At 35.1% G+C, this 21121-nt stretch overlaps 1 protein-coding gene across 12 annotated transcripts in view; it reads right to left on the bottom strand.

The window, feature by feature from the left end:
- Window positions 1–21121, bottom strand: part of R3HDM2 (R3H domain containing 2) — a 156169-nt gene that overhangs the window by 37459 nt on the left and 97589 nt on the right. For all 12 annotated transcript variants that reach the window (XM_031941111.1, XM_031941112.1, XM_031941114.1 and 9 more), the window contains 6 exons: window positions 9078–9119; window positions 3129–3215; window positions 2543–2669; window positions 1611–1689; window positions 858–917; window positions 20–160 (listed from right to left, as the gene is read on the bottom strand). In XM_031941111.1, coding sequence (XP_031796971.1) covers window positions 20–160; window positions 858–917; window positions 1611–1689; window positions 2543–2669; window positions 3129–3215; window positions 9078–9119 — 536 coding nt within the window. The remainder of the gene's footprint in view (window positions 1–19; window positions 161–857; window positions 918–1610; window positions 1690–2542; window positions 2670–3128; window positions 3216–9077; window positions 9120–21121) is intronic.

Here is a 21121-nt window from a genome sequence, read left to right as displayed (position 1 = left end):
TTTTTGCCCTCTTGCTTACATCCTTGTGTTACTGGTTTTGTTGATGATGACAGCTTTTCCAGTTTGGTCAACATTGTGGTCCATTCCAAAATAGGCAGCAACCCGGTGTAATAGCATCCGGTGATATGAGGTCATCTGAGGAAATTTCTTGAACTGGTTACTGGAAACAGCCCCAAGGTTGGAGAAAATAAAAGAACACACATTCAAAAAAAAATCAATTTAAGAGAAATGATTTTTGCTTGTTTATCTGTATTAAGTTTCAGACTCAGGTAGTTTTCTAAGAAAAAAAAAGAACATTATAAAAGGAGATAATCTATTGGATTACTTGTTGTCTAGGGGAGGGGATAAGAGGAAGGGAAAAAGAGGAAGGGGTGAATGTTTGCATGCATTTTGAGAATAAAAAGTTATTATTTAAAAAATAATGAGAAATCGAATGTGAACCAATAGATCTTTCCTACAGCTCTTGTATTCAAGACATTTTATTTTGTGCCAATATATTCAAGATTGGGACTCACTAGGGCAAAAGCCCAGAAAAAAAACAGATTCAGGAAATGAGGTGGAAGCCAAATAATGAAGTAGAGTAGATTATAGGACAGGGATTAATGAAAAGAAATGACCAATTTTTGTTTCTGATCTATATTGTAGCCTGAAAAAAAAAAGACCAAAAACTTTTTCTTTGGCTTGTTCACACAGTGATTCTTATTTTGGCTGCTTCCTTCTTTTTGGTGCCTAGTGAGTAATTACTTTAAAATTCAGATTTTAAGGTAAAAATATACTACCCGAAGGCATAGTCTAAGATTTTTTCCTCTAAGGATATCTTCCCCTTCAAAAATGTGTTTCATACATATGAGACTTACTTGTTGTCATTAATGAATTCCAGAATCTCTTGTTCTAACTTTAGCAGCATCATTCTGTCCCTGTTTAAAAAAAATATATTAAAAAGAAGTATCCGTGACTATAAGAATAAAAAGACAACCCCACAACATCATAGGTGAAGAACATTTTGCAACCCTTTTTGTAACTTATTTGGTGATACAAAGGCTGTCCAGGTTTCACTAATCTATTATGTTTCATCAAGCTACTATATTAAAAAAAAAAAAAAAAAAAAAAAAAAAAAAGAGTAACCACCTAATCTGTTCACTTTCCCCCCCTTTTTTCTTATTTTTTCACTTTGTTTTTAATGTGTTTTATATTCTTCTGGGAGACATTCTCTGGTGGTCATGTTAACATCAAGACATTCAATTATTTTATAATCATTGTTCTACATTGTTTTCTTATCTATCGGATTTTTATTCAATTAAGAGGTCTAACTTGTCATATAAAACAATTTTTAAAAACTTATGTTCTTTGGAAATGTTCTATGTGTCTTTATTATTCTTACTGTCCTTTCTATAGCCATCCTAGGTCCATAGATTTCCTTCCTTCAAAATTCAAAATCAAAAATCTCATATTGGTAATCACAAAATTAAACTCTACTCTGAAGAGACTGGATTCTAATAAGAGATCGGTGGCATGAGCTATCTTTCCTCTACCATGACAGCCCATTGCTCACCCTAGTTCCATCACCCCATTCTTAAACACTTTAGTTACCTTGGGTTTTTTTTTCTTACCTTGGATTTTTTTTCAGTGTATTTATTAGAAATTCATGTAGGTCTATTCCAGTAGAATCTGTATATTCTTGACTAGAGTCTGAAATCACAATAACAAAAACACACACAATAATTGAAACAGAGCATTGATCTCATACAATAGCCTTGGTAAGTAAGGCAAGAAGAATCTACATAATAAGGAATTAAAACAGCAAAACCAAAGAATATAAAGTTTTGGTATCCCAACAGGTTAACCTTAGGTTTCCTGTGACACTAACAAAATCAGGAGTTGATACCACAATATTACTCAATATCACACAGAAACACCTTTTGACTCCTAAGCATTTAACTGAACGTCCCGAATGCAACAGAACATGTTCTATTTCCAACTGAAGGGGAAAATGGTAGATGGAGCAGATAGTGCTTCAACATTAGAGTCTATGTAAATAAACAATAGTGAATAAATGTGCATGTATCATTCAAAAAATGGGTCCAAAGGAAAGTTTTAATCTAGAATACTCTCCTTTTGTCACTCAGCATGGCCTTGGGAATACTTTATCATCAGTCAAGAAGTTTTTAAAAAAGAGGTTAATTAGGAAAGCAACTCTGCAATGAAAGTTTCATATAATTGATTCTGCATTCACAAGTCAAATATAAGTAATTTTTAGATTAGCACACATTATTCATATTCTGCTATTTTGATCATAAAACTATATCAGAATTGCCTGAAATGTCCTCCTTTGAAATAGTACTAATATAGTTGGAGTATCTCCTGGAACTCAAGGGTAGAATAGGGATAAGAAGGAAAAGGAAGTCGTCTAGATCATCTCCTCCCGCAGGGATACTCCAAATGGCAGGTAAGATCAGTATGATCAAGGACCTAGGAAGAAAACACCTAAACTGTGAAGGGAAAGGTTCTTTCAGGGAGTTTCTAGGGAAGGGAAACATCTCACCTCTAGACAGCATTTTCCTTGGGACTTTTTCTTTATTTTTGTCTTTGTCTTCTTTTTCAGAACCATCTTTCATGGACTTCTCTTCCTCTTTATCAGAGGGGCAACTGATATGCAATTGAATTATATCCTGGAAAAAAAGGATAAAAACAGTATAATTAATGAGGGAAAGGACATTCCAGCAATCTGAAGGTGATCTCTTCTACAAAAGAGAATATGTTTATCAAATATATTTTTCATTCTGCTAGGCCTCTTGGTCTTAGAGTTGAGGCAAAGTTCTTTCTATTGGCTATCTCTGTCTGCTAAGTGAAGAATTCTGGTTACACACTTTTCTTAGTAATTATATAGAATGAAAAAGGCCTTAACTGCACATGGAAAGAGGTAAAGATGGTTGGCAAGAAAACTTATCTCCCAACCCTGAAATCTCCTTGACACATCCTCGGTGGTCCATCTTCTCTGCTTACTATGGCTGCAGCAGCTTCAAGACACATCCTCCTCTCTGATTTTAAAGATAGATATTCCTATTGCTGGCTATCCTGACCCAAGAAGCTCCCAAATCCTGGAAGTACTCTTCCTAGTAAGAATATACCTGGGTTTCCAGTGGCCCATCAACAAAAGGGGTAGAGGACTCCTCACACACTGCCAGGCTCCGCACTAGCTTCAGCTTAGAGTTAGACTAGGAAAAAAAAGACATTTGCAAGCTGAGAATTCAGGGGTATCCTCTATGGTTTTGTCAAACACATACCAGAAAAATTAGGTCCTTCTTATGCAGGTCTGTGCAGGTCTACTATTTTTAAAGGCAACCTGAATACTGGTAGCAATTACTACATCAACGGTTGGGAAATAATCTGGTATAATTATCTGTGCCCCAAATCCAGGTCCAGAATCATAAGTCAAAAATGCACATAGAGTGTAGAATGACTACAGAACAAGAGAGATCAACTAAAGGAAGCTATGCAAAATGCTGAATGAATGAACTCTACTCCATTGCCATGTTACAAATGACTAGGCTGCTTGGGATAGTTTATAAATTGGATAATCCTCAGAATCAAACAATTTATTCTGAAAACCATTTCTGTAAAGACTGTTTAGGATTCCCAGCAAGAAAACTGGAGGGTGGCCCATTTTAAGCAAGCTCTACCTAAAGATACTTCAGACATTAGTCTGTTCATCCTTTTTCAACCCATTTCATCCTATCATTTGTTCATTTCTTTTCAGCAATCTGAAAAAAGCAGCCCACCCAATTAAATTAAATTAAAAAAGCACTATTAAGTCCCCAATCTATTTCAGACACTGTGTTAAGATGTAGGAAAGAAAAACAAAAACAAAACAATCCCTGCCCTCAAGAAGCTTACCCCCAAGTGAGGGGTCAGGGGTTGGATGGGAAGGGGAGGAAACAATATGTACACAGAGAAGTAAATATAAAATATGCATATTTGAGAAAAGTAAATTAGAGCTTCTTATTATAGTGACTGGAATGAGGAGTCCCTGAGATTAAGGAATTAATAACTGAGTATCCTTGATCAATTTCTCCAACTCATTCTAATTCTTTCATTTGATGGCAAATATTTTCTTACCCTCGTCCCTTTCCCCCACTTTATGGTTGAAAGTGTTATTTCAGAGTAGTGTCTCTTAGTATCAGCAGGATGCACATGAAATGGAAATGAGTTATAATATGATAATCTAAGCATGCACACTAGGGCTAGGAAATGGAAACCCACACATGTCTAGAAGAGACATGTTCTTAAAGGAAGAATATTCTTTACATCCTGATGAAGATAGGAGTCCAGATCCATACAGGTTTGTACACTGCTGTGATAGCTCTTACTTAGGGGCAGCTAAGTGGAACAATGGAGAGAACATTAGTCCAAAAAACCTGAGTTCAAATCCTGCCTAAAACACTTACTGTGTGACCTTAGGTAAGTTATTTCACCTCTGCCTCAGTTTCTTCAACTATAAAATGAGGATGATAGCCATATGAGGATCAATTGAGGCATCTGTAAACCACTTAGCATAGTTCTTGGAAGGTTTTGTGACCTTCCCTTGGACAGCTTCCAAGCTTTCCCTTTTGTATGTGAAAAGCCTTTTTCAGGAGTTTCAGGAAAGTCATTCTTGATTCCAACTATGACTTGGGATCTCTGACCAACAATCATTGGTTGAGAGAGATGAATATGTGGGCCTGAAATGTCCTTGGATTTGTTTAAGATTAGTTAACAAAGGAGTGATGAACACTACCTTAAGATATATGTCTGGAGTCAGATGGTCACTTAACTGAGATGTTTTTGGGAAAAGAGGGACAGATCTCAACTGGTTTTAAAGGTAAAAGTAAAAAACATCAAATACCAGTTATGAGCTGATTCACAGTGGCAGAATCCTTAGGGAGTTCATGAGGAATGCCAGGGCAGAAAACTGGAAGCACACTCTCAAATAATGAATTGAGGTCTTTATATGGTGTTCCAAACTTAGTGTGGCTCACCCTCTGGGCCTTGCAGAGGTGCTAGCAAAGCACACAGGGTGTTCAGCCATTACCTCTTCCAACCTGATGCAGAGGATCATTGTCACCCCATCTCTTTTTTTCAGTCATGCACTTCTTTGACACTTTTAAGCCACTTTTGAACAATTCTTCAATGATAAGGTTCTGTTGTCTACTCATGATTTGTATATATTTCTCCATTCTCCTCTAGGTGACTTAGAATGCATTCTTCATTAACTTTGTCACTCCATGCTTATCATATGGCAAAACTGGAAAAATACTGTTGTTAAAAAAAAAAAAAAGAATTGGTGGAGTTGTGAGATTATCCAACTATTCTGGAGAGGAATTTGGGACTATGTCCAAAGGACAACCAAACTGCGTATCAGTTTGTGGTCCTTTTGTGATCCAGCAGCATTTCTATTGGGAATATATTTCAAAAAGATCATAAAAGAGGGAAAAGGACCCACATGTACAAAAAATATTTGTGGCAGCTCTTTCTAGTGGCAAGAAACTAGAAACCGAGTGGATGACCATCAATTGGAGAATGGCTGAATAAGTTATGGTATATGAAAATAATGGAATATTATTGCTTTATAAGAAATGATGAACAGGCTGATTTCAGAAAAGTTTGGAAAGACTTACATGAGCTGATGCTGAGAACCAGGAGAGCATCGTACACAGTATCAGCAAGATTATATGATGATCAACTGTGATGGACGTGACTCTTCTCAGAAATACAGTGTTCCGAGTCAATTCCAGTAAACCAGGGATGGAAAATGCCATCCACATCGAGAAGGAGGGAGAACTATGGAAACTGAATGTGGATTGAAGCATACTATTTTCACCATTTTGTTTGTTTGTTTGCTTTTTCTTTCTCATGGATTTTTTCATTTTGGTCTGTTTTTCTTGCACAATATACCAAATATGGAAGCATGTTTAAAAATATTGCTTGCTATCTTAGGGAGTGAGAAGGAAAAATGTAGAACACAAAATTTTACAAAAATGAATGCTAAAAACTACATGTATTTGGAAAAATAAAATTCTAACCAAGAATTTTTTAAAATAAAAAAAAAAAAGAAATAAAAAGAACATTAAAAAAAAAAAATGAAGCTGTTTTAAAGAGAATCTTGGAGTTATAAAAGCACTGCATAGTTTCCCAAATACTATCCAGCTCTCTCCTCTCCTATTCAATTCTAGGCCTAATTCAAAGTCCAATATAATATATGCATAATACAAATTTATGGAATCCTGTATACCCCATTCAGTATATATTATCACAAGTCATCTATCCAATGGCATATCATCACCTGGATAAGGGGCATTCATTCTTTGTCCACTTCATTTTTTTTTCCTGTATAGATTATGTCAAACTTAAGAGTAGTTACAAGATGGAGGTGAGGTGGCCAGGAGGTTTGATATCATCCAAGAACATCTGGAAAGTCTTATCACCTATAGGAAATCCCTCACCTATTTATACTGTTTGATGTCATTGTAACATGGTAAATATCTTTAATACTTATAATCAGAATAACTGAACAAAGTTATTTCTGTTTTTAACATAAGAATGGGAGCAATTCTGTTGCAGCAGAGACTTTAAAGCAATGTTGTACTCAACTAAATCAATTTTTTTTTTATATGTGAAAATAAGCAAAGTGAAAATTGATCTTTCCAGTCAACTGCATGACCAGAAGAAGAGATGTTTGTGAATGGAGGACTAGCTTTGACTGAAGGCAGAAAAACCACATTTAAGTCTTGTCTTTTAACACTTGCTAGCTACAAGATAGTCACATCTAGAGATATGCTATTAAGAGTGTCACAACTGTTTCTGTCCTTCCCCCAAAATGTATGCACAACATACTTTTAAGTTTAATTTGCATTATTAACATTTTCTTCCTAAAGAAAGGTTCGATAAGATCTTTTTATTTCATACCCATCAATTTCTGTTTTAATTCAACCTCCAATCTTAGAATCCCCCCATAACAAAGCCAAACAGTTAAATAAAATCAATCAATACATCAAACTAGCTTGATATTTTATCCAATATTCAGTATTTATTGAGAGGAAGAGGTGGTGTTTTGTCATCTGTGACTCTGAAATCACTAATGGCGACTGAATTTGAATTCAACTGACTCTTGGTATTTTCATTTACATCACTATGTATGTATGTATATTGTTATCTTGGTTAATCTTTCTTTGATCTCCACCAGTTCACAGAAGTTCTCCAGAGTTTTCCTGAACCATTCATAATTTCTTAAGAAGTAAAAATATTCCTTTATATTCATATGCTACACTTTGTCTAAACATTCCCAATCAACAGAAACCTACTGCATTTTGTTTGTTTGAGGCCTTTTGGTTGTATGTCAATTAATTTTACAAAGTTAGTAGAAATAAAAAAGTAGGCATATAAAGTGAGACATATTTTCTCAACCTGCCTTTTTTAATACTAATGATGAATGCCCATGTTTGTATCCTTCCCTCTTTTTATATACCTTGCAAATCAATTCCCCAACATTGTCAAAAATATGTTGCTTGCACCTAGATTTCCTTTAAATATACTAAGCTAATCTTTCATATTTTTGTTTTCTTTAGAATCTTTTCTACCTGTTCATGTAACATATTAGGGACCAACGCTGGGGTTTATTTTTTGTTTTTGTCCAGAACTTATAATTTCGTTAATATGATACTTTATGTGAGGAAATTGCCTTTAATAATGAAAATCAGCAACTAATCTGAAACAGAGTATTAAAAGATTAAGATTAACACAGTATTAAAGATACAATGTCTTATCCAGGGTCACACATTCATATGACATATGTTAGACATGGGACCTCAACTTGGGTATTCTATACCACATTGCTTCTTATGATTAAGAATTATTTACATCAATAAAAAATAACTACTCAACACATTTTTATCTATCCATGAGACCTCAACTTGGGTATTCTATATCATATTGCTTCTTATGATTAAGAATTATTTAAATCAATTTAAAAAAAAACTACTGAACACATTTTTATCTATCCAATGAAAGCATGGTTGAATTAGCCTGTGAGGTCCTGTTTTAAATCTATGATCTTATCATGTACTGTGTGCACAGAGCCAGGTGTTGTAGTACATTAAAAAAGAAGCACAAGACATGGTCTTTTCTCTTAAGAAGTTTATGACAATATGTGGCAAAATAAGGCAAAGTACAAAAAGCTGAAAGCACATCCAGATTGTTACTAGTCAAAGAGCTGGTGGAAGGAAAGGTGATCTTTATTATGATAGTCAAGTACAGTGACAGAGATGGTTATCACACTTCTGGCTCACAGCAAGTACACATGCATGTATGTACACACACACACCATACCACACATACACTGTACCACACCACATATACCTCCCCCCAACTCAGATACAAACACCCATATAGCTTTTCTAAACCAGGTATTTCTTTGGGCAGAGAAAAACAACACAGTGACAACCATTTCCACTGCATGAGATGTTCTAGTCCTTTACTGCTCCCCCAACTAATTAATAGTTACTTTGCTAAAACCTTACACGCCTTTGTGATACCTTTGTCTAAAATTATTCTTTATAGTATTGGTTTTTAAATATGAATTTTTAAAAATCCCTTAACTCAAAATGAGAATAACCTAAAGCTGTTGGCTCATTTCTTATAAAAAGAGGGCATAATTTATTGGGAACATGATTTATTACAAGGAAAACTGTACTTGGTCACCATGTTCACCATGTTCTTAAAGGCCATTGATGGGATGGAATTCCAACAGAACTAGCATAACCCATTTTGCTCAAAGAAGGGTGGCTGTTTGTAGACTGCTCCCTCTCAGCAATGGAACAGTACTTTAACTATGACAATATCAGATAATGGAAAAGAGCAAAAACCACAACATCATAATAAGAACTTAAAAGAAATGACTGGGGATAGCTAGGGAGACTTAGAGAAAAGATCATGAGAAAGCTTTACCCAAGGCAACTGAGAAAACTAGATAATTGTGATGAGTTGAGTGACAATAATGGTAATCAATGCCCCAGGATAGAAGGCAGTAATTATAGCTCTCTCACCTTGGCTCTTTTTCTGGCATGCCCATGGTTGGAAGCCCGTCTCTGCAAAAAAAAAAAAAAAAAAAAAAAAGAGGGGGAGGAGGAAAGAAGGAGAGGGAGAAGGGGAAGAGCGGAAAGGAGAGGGGGAGGGAGAGAGAAAGGGCAAGAGAGGGGAAGAGAGAGGGAGAGAGAAAGGAGAGAAAGGAGAGAGAGAGAGAGAGAGAGAGAGAGAGAGAGAGAGAGAGAGAGAGAGAGAGGGGAGAGAGAGAAAGAGAAATCATTAAAGGCAGGGGAAAAAAAATCAACACTTGGGTAATCATCTCCTGACACAACTGAGAAAATCTATAGCTCTGGGGCCTATTTAAGAAACACCTACTCCATCATGAGAATCATAAATATTAGAATAACTTCAGCATTCTCTCCAAACCTAAAATTTCACTGCTAAAACAATAATCAGAGCTGCCTGGCTACCCCACATGCCAAGAATGACCACTTATGGTCTAGTCAATGAACCTGTCAGAACTCAAACTCCACCTGTGTACAAGAAAAATAATAAAGAAAACTACTACAGCAACGCATAGACTACTTGGGATTGGCATGATAGTGATGGCCAGGAATGTGTGCTTTTATTAATCTAATGCAGAACACCTGACCTTGACCAGAGAAAAGTGAACTGAGCTAGTTTCCTCAGCAGGCCTTCATGACATACACATTGCTTTCTCTTGTGATTTAATTCTATCATTTTTAAGCTCAAATATTAATTCAAGAAAATTTTGTAAAAATTCTTTCTCTAAAATAGCAAATTAACTGTTAAGAGATACTGCTGCAGTTGTTGGTATGGGAAAATCAAGCTCAAGTATCATTCAAGCCAACAATGAGACAGAAATAGTTGAACTGAATCACAAAACTAAGTATGGTCGAAAATAGAGGGTAGGGAAATGGTGAAGGGGGTAGACACAATGCCAAGGACTGAAAAACTACAGCTACAAAATAGTTTAACTAACTATCAGAAAACAAAGACCTTCTGACAGTTCTGACAGCTAGAGAGGTTGTTCCTGACAAGAACAAGTTGTTTTTTTGTTTTTTAAAGCTATTCAACATTACTATGAAGAAAAAAATACTTGTTGTAGGTGAGACAATACAAAGAATGGAGCACTGAAGATAGTAAAATGTAATTTTTATCAGTAAAATTCATTTTTTATTCAATTTTACAAATCCACAAAATGAGTCCAGGTTAAACCCATAAAATCTGAGTACAATGTCAGATATTAAAACATACAAATATCCTTAAAATGTTTGGGAAATTTTTAAAAAAATATCTGGTGGATGGGAACAGAGGGTGGAACACAGCATAGCATTCTCACTCTCTCTGTTAATATTTGTTTGCATTTTGTTTCTTTTTTCTCAGTTTTTCTTTTTCTTTCTTCTTGATCTGATATTTCTTGCCCAACCAGATGTCTGTGTGAATATGTATATACATATTGGATCTGGCATGTATTTTGGCATATTTGGCATGTATTGAACTGCCTGCTGGGTGGGGGAGCGGATGGGGGGGAAGAAGGGGAAAAATTTATGGCAGGGGGTTATGCAGGGGTCAATGTTGGAAAAATTACTCATGTATATGCTTTGTAAATAAAAAAAACTTTAATAAAATATATATATATATCTGGTGGCCTACAAATCTTATCCCCATTGAGAAAGTAAACTATAATAAATATACTGATATACTGAGAAGCATATTTGTTCTAGAATAACAGAAATTCCCAAATAGAAATGGAATACATCATGACAATCTACCATGCCACACAACATGAAAGATTAAAATAATGAAAATAAATATTTCAATGTCCTAGAAATAGATCTCATTTAAACCCCATTGAAAACTTATGAACTGTAATAATCAAGATCAGACTTTGAAAAGTGCATTTATGAAGCATTAAATGGATTCAAATCTGTAAGAATAAAAGCCTTTTTCCAATTGACAAATATGTAAAGGATATAAATAGGGAGTTTTCAAAAGAAGAAATTCTACATAGCAATAGCTACATTAAAAAAAATGTTCCATATCCCTGATAATTAAAGGTATACAACTTAAAGCAACTCTGAGGTTGTACCTCACATTCATGACACTGGAAAAGGTGACCCCTTTCCCCAAAAGGAAAATGATAAATTTTGGAGGGGCTGTGGAAAAACAAGTCTATTAATACACTCATAATGGAGCTACAAATTAGTTCAGCCATTCAACAAAACTATTTGGAACAATATTCAAAAAAGTTACTGTGTTTTGCCCTAAAAATACCACTACAAGGCCTATACTTTAAGGAAATTTTTTTAAAAATTAGGAACCTTAGGTACAAAAATTTTTATGCCAACTCTTTTTGTGGTGGCAAAGAACAGGGTACATATCATTTTAACAATACTATTTATTACATCATGAAAATTATGAGAAAGATAGTTTCAGAGAAACTTCCATGACTTATATGAACTTAATCTAAGCAAAGCCAGGAGAATTATTTACAAAATAACATTTTAAAGAATACAACTTTGAAAGATTTAAGAACTATTGTAAACATATTAACCAATCACAATTCCAAGATCATCATAAACCATGCTAACCCACTCTAGACAGAAATACTGCAATGAAGAACCAGTTTGATATATATTTATATATATTTAAGACATGGCCAATAACAGAATGTTTTCTTTGACTAATCATGCTTATTATAAGAAGTTTGCTTTTCTTTTCTATTGATAAGCTGGGAGAGGTATAAAGGAGAGGAAATTATTTTTATTAGAAAATATTAAATCAAAAGAATAAAACAAGTACAGCAAAAGGAGGTCATACTGCATAATAAGCTTTTGTAAAGATATAAAATCATAAAGTTTATAATAATTGTGAGAAATAGATGGGCATTTGGTTTCCAGAGAGTTGTGAAAATTAAATTAGAAAACTGAAACTTAAATTAGAAAACTGAAACCCACAAGGACATTAATGAATAATCAGGAATTGGAGGTTTTAGATATAAACAGAAGCCCTCTGAACTTTGCCTCCATAAGACTGTAAAGCTCCTTGAGGGCAGGGACTTTGCAATCAGCTGTGGTGACTTGAGATATGAAAAAAATCCTTTGGACTTTTGCCATTCAAGGTCATCTTCCCCTTAAAGAACATAAGCTTCTTGGGGGCAGGGACTGGCTATGTAAAGATTCACATTATGTAATTTCTGTAACACCCAATTAATGGAGAATCTGGGGAGAGAGGCTTGCTCTTCAGAATCTGAAATAAAATACCACCTTTCAAGTTCCAAAAGTATGTCTTAACCTAGGTACCCAATTCTTGAAAGAATGTAAAATAAATCTTTCCTACATTCATCAGTGAGTCAGTCAGTGGAGTTCTTGATAAGATATATTGTTCCTTACAATTACATTTAAATTCACTTTGTCACAGTTAATTTGCCCACCACTGCACCTTCTGTAGATGGTTATTGTGAGTTTCAAATAAGATCATGTATATAAAGTCAAATGGCCATTCCACAGCTCCAATAACTACCACAAAAAAAGTCATTTAACTTTTCTTGAGATTCCATAGCTATAAAACAGAAATAATAACATTTATACTATCTATCTCACTTTGGCCAAATATTTTATAAACTTTAAAAAACTACATAAATGAGATTTTCATATAATCAAAACTGATCATTTGATCTTCTATATTCTCTTTCTAAATATGGGATTGTATTACTTTGAGTAGGTCATTTAAAATAGGATTCATCTTTCAAGAGTTCACAAAAGTATTGGCTTGGTTATGTAGATCCCAACCTATCAATGATTAAAGCTCAAAATGTATTTTTCCATAGAAACAATGATACTATTCCACATTAGAGATGCCAAAAACATCTCCAAGAGTTCAAGAGCTGAGAAATGTTACCCCATTCTTCACTTTTTACACCATAGTGGCTCCCCTAAAGGCTGTCAAGAGAAAAGAGATGGGCTGCTCCCACAAAGGTTCCAATGTTTATGGAAAGTTCCCATAAGCAATGGCTCCAACAGCAATGCAGGCCCATAAGGGTAGTGATAAGGTCTTCAAAGGTATTGGTTCCCTCAAGAAGCAATGAAAACTGTGTTGATAGAAAAGTTTCTGCAGCTTCCACAACAGTAAGGAGAGTAGTTCCTACTGAAGTTGAGTGAGGAACACTACAGTATCTGCTTATGTGTATTATTATGTAAAAAATAGATTTTCTAAGAAAAAGACTATACAAACTCTACCCCCCAATGCTTGCTTCTTAGCCCACATAATAAAATTTAGCATTATTTATAATGACCTCTTGGGGAAAAAATAACTTATCATTAGAGCTAATCTAATTACATCTTTGACCATAATATGTTATAACAGAATTAAGCATATTGCTTATGTATCTTAAGGATTCATGATTCATTAATGGTATCTGAAGTCAGTCACTAGAAGAACAGGTGAATATTTACTGACATGGAATATGTTATTATTACCATAGTCTGAGAGGAGAGAAGGAACAGAGAACAATAAGACAGGGGAAGGAAGACAAAGGGAGAATAGAATGAAGAGTCTGTAGAGGGACCTGGCCCATGCCAAGTAATACCATCAGGGAATATATAAAGTCTTCATCAACTTAATAATATGGGAGAGATGTAACTAGAAAAAGATCAGGGTGTCAGTAGCCTGTAAACTCAATATGAGACAACAATAATACAGCAGACTGCATTTTAGCATTTTAGACTGCAATAAGAGAGATACAATTCACATGAATAAAGAAGTCAGATCACGGGCAGCTAGGTGGCATAGTGGATAGAGCACCAGTCCTGAAGTCGGGGACCTGAGTTCAAATCTGACCTCAGACACTTAACACTTCCTAGCTGTGTGACCCTGGGCAAGTCACTTAACTCCAACTGCCTTAGCAAAAAAAAAAAAAAAAAAGTCAGATTACACCTTGAACATTCAATTTGCCCCAGGAACCACATTTTAGGCAGGAAACCAGTAATCTTCCAGTTTCCAATACTGCAAAAAGGATTGTGAAGGACTTCAAGTTCATGTCACATGAGAAGCAGATGAGAATTGAGAATTTTTAATCTAGAGAGGAGAATACAAAGGGGAGACCTAAGAGCAGTTCTTTAAGTATTTAAAGTACTGTCACATGAAAAAAGTATTTATTATTCTGCTTAACTCAAATAGACAGGAAAAAAGACTATGGGAAAGAAGCTGTAAAGAGGCAAAGTTAGGTTTGATATAAAGAGACATAATTAGGCCTATTCAACAGTAAAATAGGGTGCCTATGAAGAAGACAACAATAATAAAAGCTACCATAATTTATATAGTGCTTTATCCAATGCAAAGCACTTGTCCCATAGTTAAAGTGCCTGAGCCTAGCTCCGACCTCAGATACTCTTGACTAGCACTCTATCCACTGTGTCATCTGGTGGCCTCTTAGGTTTTTAGATAGAATCCTCTCACCTGAAGTCTTCCAGAAAAAAGTGAATGAACACTTGTGAAATAGCATGTACTCTTTTTCAAGTATCAGTTGGTTGATTATAAATATAAATTGTTTTGTTTTATACATACAGAAAACAAAATGCTTCAAGGACAAATTTAAGTCTTTTATAAATATCCATAGAAATTATGCTTCTGTAGACAATCTTGGTACTTCAAGAAGTCAGACTACATCCCTCCCTTTTTCTTAATTTTAAACAGTATTAGCATTTAGTAAAAATGCTTGCTCTCTTTATTATAAAGACTAACATCTCTCACAGGTAATATAGGAAATGGCTATTTGGGGTTGGGCTTGGCCAATCAATCAAGAAGAATTTATTAAACACTTGTATGTCAGGCTTGATTTAAAGCATTGGGGCTACAAAGACAAAACTAAAACAGCCCCTGACCTCAAGAAGCTTATCTTAAGTTGGGGAAACAACACAAGCACAAGTAAGGACATATAAAGTGGATAAAAAGGTAATTCCAGAAAGGAAACACTAGTAAATGGGGAAAGGGGCAGCTGTTGAACTAAGCTTTGAAAGAAATTAGAGGTTCTACAATGCAGAAGGAAGGAGGGAGTACAGTCTAGGCATCGGAAATAAACATGGACAAAAGCACTGAAAGTATATATAATATCATTGAGAAATAGCAAGAAGCCCAATTTGGCTGGATCAATTAATACATGAAAAGGAGTAATGTATAATTAGGCTGTTTGGACTTTTTGGAAAGGTTTTGAAAGGCTTAATAAGCAGAGAAGTTTGTGATTCTAGAGATAACAGGAAGCACTGGGCTTAATTAAGCACTCTGATATATGGACTGGGGAGGGAAGATCCATTAAAAGACTATTTCAATAATCCAGAAAAAGAGTGATAAGGCCTTGAATTTAAAGTTGATAGCCAGATGAGGAAATACAAGAGAACAGATGAGAAATGTTATGGAAGTAAAAACAACAAGATATAACAACCAATAAGCTAAAAGGGATAGGGGAAAGTGAAGAGTCATGGATGATTCCAAGGTTGAGAACCTTTGAAATTTAAGAATGAATCATATTCAGAATAAAAAAATTAGAAGGAAAAAAAGTAGGATGGAGGGAAAGGTTCAGTCAAAAATAATGAGTTCAGTTTTGGACTTCTTGAGTTAGAGATGTCTACAGGACATCTGCTTTGAAATATCCAATAATCAGTCAGTGATTCATAGGATTGGAGTTCAAAAAAGAGACCAGTACTGGATTTACTAGATATGGGTCATCTGTGTAGAGATGAACCCATAAGAGCACATAAGATCCCTGAAAGAGTAGAAAGAGAGAAGAGAAGGTAAAAGACAGAGACTAGGAGCTTACTCACAGTTGAATGGAAGAATATCAACAATGATTCAGAATTCCAAGAAGGATCAGTCAGACAGGAGAATAACTAAGAAAGAGTAGTCATGTTCATGATTGAGACATAAAGGACGATACTATAAACAAATTAAGTGAACAGGGAAAGTTTACTTGTCAAATCTTTAGAGAAAGGAGGAATCTATGACCAAACAAAAATAGAAAGCATTATGAAATGCAAAATGGATAATTTTGATTACATTAAACCAAAAAGATTCTGCACAAACAAAACCAATGTAGCTAAGATTAGAAGAGAAGCAGAAAGCTAAGAAATAATTTTTATAGTCAATATTTCTGATAAAGGCCTCATTTCTAAAATATACAGAGAAATGATTCAAATTTATAAGAATACAAGTCATTACCCAATTGATAAATGGTCAAAGAATACGAGCACACAATTTTCAGATGAAAAAATTAAAGCCATCTATAGCCTTTTGAAGAAATGCTCTAAATCACTATTAGTTAGAGAAATACAAATTAAGACAACTCTGAGGTACCACTTCACACCTCTAAGATTGGCTAAGATGACAAAAAAAGATAATAATAAATGTTGGAGGGGATGTGGGAAAACTGGGACACTGATATGTTGTTGATGGAACTGTGAACAGATCCAACCATTCTGGAGAGCAGTTTGGAATTATGACCAAAGGGCTATCAAACTGTACATACCCTTTGATCAAACAATGCCACTATTGGATCTGTATCCCAAAGAGATCATAAAAGAAAAGAATATATATGTGCAAAAATGTTTGTAGTAGCTCTTTTTGTAATGGCAAGAACTGAAATTAAGTGAATGCCCATCAGTTGGCTGAATTACTTATGGTATATTAGTGTAATGGAATATTACTGTTCTTTTTTTTTTTTTTTAATTATAGTAACTTTTTATTGACAGAATCCATGCCTGGGTAATTTTTTTTTACAACATTATCCCTTGCACTCACTTCTGATCCGATTATTCCCTCCCACCCTCCACCCCCCCTCCCCTAGGATGGCAAGCAGTCCTATATATGTTGAATATGTCCTAGTATATCCTAGATACAATGTATGTGTGCAGATCCAAACAGTTTTCTTGTTGCACAGGGAGAATTGGATTCAGAAGGTAGAAGTAACCCGGGAAGAAAAACAAAAATGCAAACAGTTTACATTCATTTCCCAGTGTTTTTTTTTTCCTTTGGGTGTAGCTGCTTCTGTCCATCATAGACCAACTGAAACTGAATTAGGTCTCTTTGTCAAAGAAATCCGCTTCTATCAAATTGCATCTTCATACAGTATCGTTGTTGATATATATAATGATCTCTTGGTTCTGCTCATTTCACTTAGCATCAGTTCATGTAATTCTCTCCAAGCTTCTCTGTATTCATCTTGCTGGTCATTTCTTATAGAACAATAATGGAATATTACTGTTCTATAAGAAATGATGAATAGGCAAGATTTCAGGATTTCAGAAAATCTTGGAAAGACTTATATGAACTGATACTGAGGGAAGCAAATAAAACCAGGAGAACATTGTACACAGCATCAGCAACATTAGGTGATGATCAACTGTGATGGACCTGCCTCTTCTCAGCAATGCAGTGATTCAAGACAATTCCAATAGACTTGGGAACATGATAAATATGGAAATATATATAAAAGGCTTGGACATTTAACCTATATCAGACTGCATGCTGTCTTGGGGAGTAGGAGATAAAGGGGAGAGGGAGAAAAATTTGGGACGCAAAATCTTTTAAAAATGAATGTTGAAAACATTCATATTCACATTTTTGAAAATAATACATGTATTTGGAAAAATAAACTACAATTGAGAAGAAAACACCAACTCTGAGGTACTACCTCATACCTATCAGATTAGCTTAAATGATAGGAAAAGATAATAATAAATGTTGGAGGAGATATGGGAAAACTGGGACACTGATGCATTTTGGGTTGAACCATGATCCAGCCATTCTGAAGAGCAATTTGGAACTATGCCCAAAGGGTTAGAAAACTGTGCATACCCTTTGATCCAGCAATATACCACTATTTAGTCTGTAGTCCAAAGAGATCATTAAAAAAAGGGGTCTACATTAAAAATGTTTGTGGCAGTTCTTATTGTGGTAGCAAGGAACTAGAAATTGAGTGGATGACCATCAATTGAGAAATGGCTGAATAAGTTATGGTATATGAATATAATGGAATATCATTGTTCTATAAGAAATGATGAGTAGATAGATTCCAGAAAAGCCTGGAAAGACTTACATGAACAGATGCTAAGTGAAGTGAACAGAATCAGAAGGACATTGTACACAGTTACAAGCAAGACTGTGTGATAATCAACCATGACAGACTTAGCTTTTCTCAGCAATTCAGTGATCCAAGACAATTCCAACAAACTTGGGAAGAAAAATGCCATCTGCATCCAGAGAAAGAACTATGGCAACTGAATTCAGATGGAAGCATGCTATTTCACTTTTTTTTCTTTCTTGTGGTTTTTCCCTTTTGTTTTGACTTTTCTTTCATAACATGACTAAAATGGAAATATGTTTACATGTAAACCTATATCAGATTTCTTTTTGCCTTGGAGAGGGAGGAGGGAAAGGATAGAGAAAAAAAATTGGAACTCAAAGTCTTATAAAAGTAAATGTTAAAAACTATCTCCACACGTAATTGGAAAAAATAAAATATTATAAGTGAAAAAAAGAGAGTAGTCACAAAAATCTAGGAAAGAGAAAAGTACCCAGAGAAAGAGAGTAGTAAAGGATAAAGACTGAAAAAAAGCCATTAAATGTAAATGAACACTAGTAATTTTGGAACAATTTCAGGTGCATAATGAGGCTAAAAGGAGTTGCAAGGAGTTGAGAAGTTAGAAAAGAATATATAGATAAAGAATTTTTTCCATAAGTATGGCTGTGAAAGGGAAAAAAAGATATATTCTTAACAAGACAATAGGAGATTTTTATGGATAGGTAAAATCTTGGCATGTTTGCAGTTATTAGGGGAAAAGCCAAAACATAAGAAGAGATTCAGTCAGCCATTCAACACACATATATTAAGCATCTACTATGTTCCAGGTACTGTAGTAAGCACTGGGGATACAAAGTGAGACAGTAGATAGTGAGTAGATAGCTCAAAATCTAATGGGAGAGACAATAAACAAACAAGTATGTACAAACAAGACATATACACGGGATAAAAATAGAGGGAAGGGACTAGTATTAAAAGGTGTTGGGAAAAACTTCTGGTAAAAGATGGGATTTTAGCTAGGATTTAAAATGGAGCAAGGGAGGTCAGCTGGTAGAAATGAGGAGTGAGAAAATTTTAAGCATTTGGACAGACAGAGAAAATCCCTGGAGCTGAGAGATGGACTGTCTTGTTCAAGGAACAGCAAGGATGCCAGTATCACTGGATCAAAGAGTACATTTCAAGGAATAAAGTATAAGAAGACTGAAAGAGAGGAAGGAAGTTTAAAGTTAAGAAGAGGCTTTCAATTCCAAAAAGAGGATTTTGTATTTAATCCTAGAGGTAATATGGGAGCCACTGGAGTTGGAGGTGACACTCCAGGGGAATCTGAGTAGGAAAATTACTTTGGGGGTAGAATAGAAGATGGTTTGGAATGGGCAAATTTATTTGTAGACTACTGGAATAGTCCAAAAATATAAGCTGACAAGGATCCTATATAAGGATAGTGACAGATCAGAAAATAAAAGGGGACATGTTGCAGAGATATTGCAAAAGTGAAATTAACAGGCTATCGCAACAGAGAACAAGGAGTCAAGGATGACTATGAGCATGAGGAATTGGGAATATGGTATTGCCCTCTATCCTAATAGAGAGGACAGTGGGGAAGAGTTTAAGGGGAAAGAGTCCCTTTTCAAACATGTAGAGTTTAAGAAGTCTATTGAACTTCTAGTCAGAGGTATCAGAAGGACAGTTGGAGATATGAGACTGGAATTCAGCTGAGAGGCTAGAGGAATATTGGTGTATGTGAGAATCATTGGCCTAGAAATGGTAATGAAATCCTTGGTAATTGGTGAAATCACCAAGGAAAATAGCACAGAAGGAAAACAGAAAAGGCCCAAGACTCCTAGGGAGCAAAATCTGGTTATGGATCAAGCAGAGGAGATTGAGGAATGGTCAGGCAGGGGAGTGTGGTGGCTTGAAAAGAGAGAGAATCAATGAGAAGAGGATGACACATATTAAAAAGAGTGAAAGAAGAGGCTGAGATCAAGGATGCAAATAGATGGACTGGCTTAGGTGAGGAAAAGTATCACTTAATCAAATACTGGAGGAGAATAAAATGGGAGATGACAGCAAGAGGAGATTTAGAGGAGACAAAAAGTTCACTGTCAATATAGCCTCTATTTTCCCATTAAATTATGAAGTAAATTCCTAGGAGAATAAGGAGTTGGTGTAGAATATTTGGGGAGCAAAAGTCTCTTCTTCTCAACTGGGGAAGAGAGGAAAGAGAAACCTAAAGGCTACTGAGATATTGAGTGATTTAAGATCATGTTGAGGATAACAGGATTAGGAATAATGTAGACAGAGGATGACAGGAAATGATAATAGGTTATGGTCTAAGTACATTTTCAGAATTCTTGAATATGAAAATACAACACTTGTAATCAACGATAAGATCAAAATGTAGTGATCCTTGTGCTTGACTGAGGGATGACAATGCAGGTCTTGGGAGATGAGGAAACTGAAGAATTGGAGGCCAAGCTGATTAAAGGAATATTTATGCTGAAATCTAGGATTACTCTTTGTAGGGGAACAGAAGAACTGGCAGGTTAGGCTGGAACTGGTTCTAAGACTAATTAAATTAGTGGAAGAAAAACAAATCTTAAAGGGAGAAGTATTGTCTGGTCATAGACTGCCTTCTCTCTACAAACTGGATTTGGGTAGAAAACAACATGGCAACCAAGGTGTGAAACACTGCTCAATCACCTACACCAAGTGGCAATTTCAGAGCCTATTTTTGATCCAGTAAATGCTGATTGCTTTAACACGACCAGGATATGAATTTTAACACTGTGCTCTAAGACAGATGCACAGTTTTGGTTGCAAGATTTTAATGACTACAACGTTTTATGACTTGTCCTATCACATGCTTGTGATTCTATTTTTCTTTTTCTCTTCTGAAAAATCTGAAGTATATTAAAATATGATTAGTAACAGACATACAATTTAGATGACAGTAATTAAGCCTCATAC

The sequence above is a fragment of the Sarcophilus harrisii genome, chromosome 5 (assembly GCF_902635505.1).
Source record: "Sarcophilus harrisii chromosome 5, mSarHar1.11, whole genome shotgun sequence".
NCBI classification, from domain to species: domain Eukaryota; kingdom Metazoa; phylum Chordata; class Mammalia; order Dasyuromorphia; family Dasyuridae; genus Sarcophilus; species Sarcophilus harrisii.
The sequence above is the reverse complement of the archived record's forward strand: the minus strand, read 5'-3'. Positions and strand labels throughout refer to the sequence as shown.